We start from the raw sequence: 4,417 nt of genomic DNA, 5'->3' as shown, positions 1-4,417 counted from the left end.
TAATGAATGAACTTCACCAGAGGGAAATCAAGGCAGAGCCATGGTTTGTCAGGACTTGCTTGATCCCAGTTAGCCCCGTGGTGCATTTGGTGCTGAGCCCTTGAACCTCAGAGCCTGAGAGGAGATTGCACAAACCTTTCCAGGACTCCAAGGCAGAAGAAAAACCCGAAGTGGCTCAAAGCATTAATGGGTCTCACTGAAGTCCATCCCCACCACAGGCTCCTCATGGACTCCTTGGAGGAAAGAACTGGATGCCAGGATCGCCCAAAACCCTCTCAGAGAGTCAGAGAGGAAAGGAAAATCCAAACTACCTTTGAAACCTTGAGTATCTCAATGTATTAATGAGACCCACTGAGTGTCAATACAAAGCTCTCAAGGGACTAATTAAAGAAGATAATTGGAGCCATGATTGCATAAACTACTAGAAGAGTTGGTGCAAAAAGGGAACCTCCAAGTACCTTAAAAAAACTGAAGTATCTTGAAGCATTAATCAGCCCCTCTTAGTGTTGTTACTGACAAAGGATCTCAAGGGACTAATTAAAGCAGATAATTGGAGGCCATGATTACACAAAGCTCTCAGAGACTCCAAGGCAAAAGCAAAACCCAAAGTGCTCTGAAAAACCTGCAGTCCCTGGGAGCATGAAGGAGCCCCCAGGGCCATTCCTGACCAAGGCTCCCCAGGGACTCGTCCCAGCACATCCCTGAGGCCACTGGGATGTGGGGGGATGCTGAGGGCAGGACAAGGGGTGCCAGTGGCCAGCCTTGCTGGGGCTGTGCCAGGAGGCCCCAGTGGCTCAGGACAAGGTGTCTCCTCGCAGCCCTTGGTGGCACAGACCCTGCTGTGCCCCAGGGCACCAAGACTTGGCTTCTCTTTGTCTCCACCTGTCATCTCTGCCTCCAATTTCCTGCTCTGACTGGAACCTGGGGACACTTTCTCAGTTGTGTCCCTCAGTGGGACCCATTAAAACTTTAGGAAACTTTGGAGTTTGATTGTGACTTGGAGTTCTTGAGAGGTTTCTTCAGCTCCCACTCAGGGACTGATGCTCAGAGACTCAGCCCCAATCCCTGAGAGGGTCATTAAAGTCCTTGTGCTGTGTCTGTGCTGATGAGCCAGGCTGGGCTCCTGCCTCAGAATGTGATCCTGACAAGCAAGAAGAGCTTCAAAAACACATTTCTCTTCATGAGTAGCTCCTGTGCATAGCTCAGCAGGGCTGGGGCACTGCCTGCAGCCACCCCGGGCACAGCACAGAGGCACAGAGAGCTTCAATCAGTCAGGGCTGGGAAGATGCTCAGAAGTGACTGGGGCAGAATCACTCCCAGCCCTTGACACAGGAAGCCTCTGGCTGCAGGACAATGCAGCTGCAGCTCCTGCAGTGATCTCCTCAAGCTGCAACATCCCAATGCCTGCAGACTGTGTGAGTACATTCTCTGATGATCTCTTGTGTAGAGCAGCCAGGGGTGCCCAGGGCTGTGGTGCAGAGCAGGGTCCTGCAGCCCAGGGTGCTGTGCTGGGGCAGGGACTCTGCTGCCTGCCAGGGACAGCTCTCAGCCAGCCCTGGGAGCTGCTCCCAGCACTGGGGGACAAGGTCTGGGTGGAAGGAGACAGCTGGTAAGGCTTGGAAGTGTTCTCCTTGTGTGGTGAGTATGCTGCATTGTTCAGAACTGCTCCCAGCATAACACTGAACTCCAGAATGTTTATATGTAGATTACACAGGGAGCACAGTGAGGCAGGGCCTGCATAAAAAGGAAAATCCTGATTTTATAATTTACTGCTCTGCATTGCGTAGATGGGAAATTGTATATAGATATTAATCTCTAAATTCAGTTTGGAAAAAATAGAATATTTTTTTCTTGGATTTTAATAAAGCAGGCACTGACAGAAATTAGCCCAGGGTCCCTCACAAGCAGCATCAGTGACACTTTTCCAGCCTCCTCAGGATAGCTATGACATTGCCATCAGAGCCTGCAGAAGCAGAGCTGGCCCTGGGCAGTGCCCTGTGCTGGGAGGGGTGTGCAGGGCAGAGCTGAGCCCCCAGGGCTGGACTGGGCTCTGGCAGCACTGGCAGGGCCCAGCCCTCGGCAGAGGGAAGCAGCTGCTGGCAGGGACAGCTCCAGGCAGCAGAGTCCTGGGCAGGCAGTGGGGGGAAAGTGCAACCAAGCTGGGCTGGGATCTTTTAAATCCTCTCCAAACTGAACTATTCCATCATTACTTTTCTTACAGATCCCTACACCAAGACACAGGAAATGTCCAACAGCAGCTCCATCAGCCACTTCCTCCTGCTGCCATTGGCAGACACGCGGCAGCTGCAGCTCCTGCACTTCTGCCTCTTCCTGGCCATCTCCCTGGCTGCCCTCCTGGCCAACGGCCTCATCATCAGCGCCGTAGCCTGCGGCCACCACCTGCACACCCCCATGTTCTTCTTCCTGCTCAACCTGGCCCTCACTGACCTGGGCTCCATCTGCACCACTGTCCCCAAAGCTATGCACAATTCCCTCTGCAACACCAGCAACATTACCTATATAGGCTGTGCTGCTCACCTCTTTTTCTTTGTGTTCTTCCTTGGATCAGAGCTTGCCCTCCTGACCATCATGTGCTACGACCGCTACGTGTCCATCTGCAAACCCCTGCACTACGGGACCCTCCTGGGCAGCAGAGCTTGTGCCCACATGGCAGCAGCTGCCTGGGCCAGTGGCTTTCTCAATGCTCTGCTGCACACAGCCAATACATTTTCCCTGCCCCTGTGTCATGGCAATGCCCTAAGCCAGTTCTTCTGTGAAATTCCCCAGATCCTCAAACTCTCCTGCTCACACTCCTACATCCGGGAACTTGGGCTCCTTGCTGTTAGTGTTTGTTTAGGTTCTGGTTGTTTAGTGTTCATTGTTTGTTCCTATGTGCACATCTTGAGGGCTGTGCTAAGGATCCCCTCTGAGCAGGGATGGCACAAAGCCTTTTCCACCTGCCTCCCTCACCTGACTGTGGTCTCCCTGTTTGTTACCACTGGGTTTTTTGCCTACTTGAAGCCCCCCTCCATCTCTTCCCCATCCCTGGATCTGGCGCTATCAGTTCTATACTCAGTGGTACCTCCAGCCCTGAACCCTCTGATCTACAGCCTGAGGAACCAGGAACTCAGGGCTGAAGTGTGGACATTGATGACTGGATGGTTTAAGAAACATTAAACTGCGGGCCAATTTCTGCAATTCACTTGTAATAAAAGTCAACTTTGATCCTTCTTGTTAGTTTGGTTGTTAGTCTGTTCTTTTCTTTCCTTTCTTTTAGTCTTTTACTATTGTCTGGAAAGAAATGCCATTGCCTGTGCCATTTCTCATTTTGTTTTCTTCCACCACTATTGCGAACAGAGACTGTGTCAATTAGGGGCTGCATTATTCGTGGTTTTAAACGAACTAAAGGATCTACCTGCAAAGTTTTCTCCAGAGATGTCCCATTTGTTCCCTTCTCTGGAGCTGCAGTAGCAATGTCTGTGTGCAGAGCTGGGGCAGATCAGTGCTGGCACAGCAGCTGTGCCCAGCAGCAGCAGCACTTGGTGTTGCCAGTGCTGCTCCCGTGCCTCTGCCCCACTGCCCTCCTGGCCCTCGTGTTGCTGCAGGGCCTGAGTGCTCTCGCGGCCGGGCACAGCCCTGGGGGTGGCAGTGCCAGGGCTGCAGCAGGGACAGGCCATGGGCACTGCTGGGGCAGCGCTGACGCCTCAGGGCAGGGCCTGGGGGCTCCAGGCTCCTTGGCCAGGCTCTCTCCACAACACTTGGCCATCCCGATGCTGAGCAGAGAAAAAGCCCCATGAGCAGCCCCAGGCTGGCTGTGGGCAGGCTGGGGGCAAACAGCATGGCTGGTGTTCTGCAAGGTCCCTGCAAGGGGGACACCCTGGCAAGGAGCAGCAGAGCAGGGGCTGATCCATCCCCACTGCGCTGGACACCCCAGGGCAGCGTCCCAGAGCGTCCTCATGCACCTGCCAACAACATCCCCCCTCTGCAGCCCTGGCCTCTCCCCCAGCTCACACAGGAGCCGCATCCTTGCAGGCACACACACGGCAGCACTGGCTCAGGAGCCCCTGTTTGCATTGCACACAGCAGGGTCAGCACCCCCATGGTGCTGCTGTGGGGACATGGAGCTGAGTGAGCACAAATGCCATCAGCCCCTGGGGACAGCAAGGGCTGGGGGATGGCAGGGAAACCACTCAGCTTTGTTGTGGCCTCTGAAGTTAGCCAGAAAGTTTGTTCCCCTGAGCTGTGAGTTTCCTGTCCCACTGCAGATGTTGTTGCTCAGAGCCAGGGCTGCCTGGCAGCCACCCCCAAACTGCCCTGATCATTTCCTTGGCTTCACCTTTGCTTTCTTTACTCTTTCTTCATCCAAATTTCTTCCTATTGCCCAGCCCTGTCCCCTCCCTTGCAAACAGCCCATCCC

At 54.0% G+C, this 4,417-nt stretch overlaps 1 protein-coding gene across 1 annotated transcript; it reads left to right on the top strand.

The window, feature by feature from the left end:
- The first annotated feature begins 2,244 nt into the window (after nt 1–2,244).
- Nucleotides 2,245–3,178, top strand: LOC148218555 (olfactory receptor 14A16-like). Its single transcript, XM_088157832.1, has one exon. The coding sequence runs from the start codon at nt 2,245–2,247 to the stop codon at nt 3,175–3,177; it is 933 nt and encodes a 310-aa protein (XP_088013958.1). The 3' UTR covers nt 3,178.
- Nucleotides 3,179–4,417: the final 1,239 nt, after the last annotated feature.

The sequence above is a fragment of the Sturnus vulgaris genome, unplaced genomic scaffold (genome assembly GCF_052056855.1).
Source record: "Sturnus vulgaris isolate bStuVul1 unplaced genomic scaffold, bStuVul1.hap1 Scaffold_180, whole genome shotgun sequence".
Lineage (NCBI taxonomy): Eukaryota > Metazoa > Chordata > Aves > Passeriformes > Sturnidae > Sturnus > Sturnus vulgaris.
This window is presented reverse-complemented; position numbering and strand designations above follow the sequence as displayed.

Bases quoted from the DNA above. Each gene is read 5' to 3' on its own strand.
- LOC148218555 (XM_088157832.1), top strand. From the start codon at position 2,245: ATGTCCAACAGCAGCTCCATCAGCCACTTCCTCCTGCTGCCATTGGCA.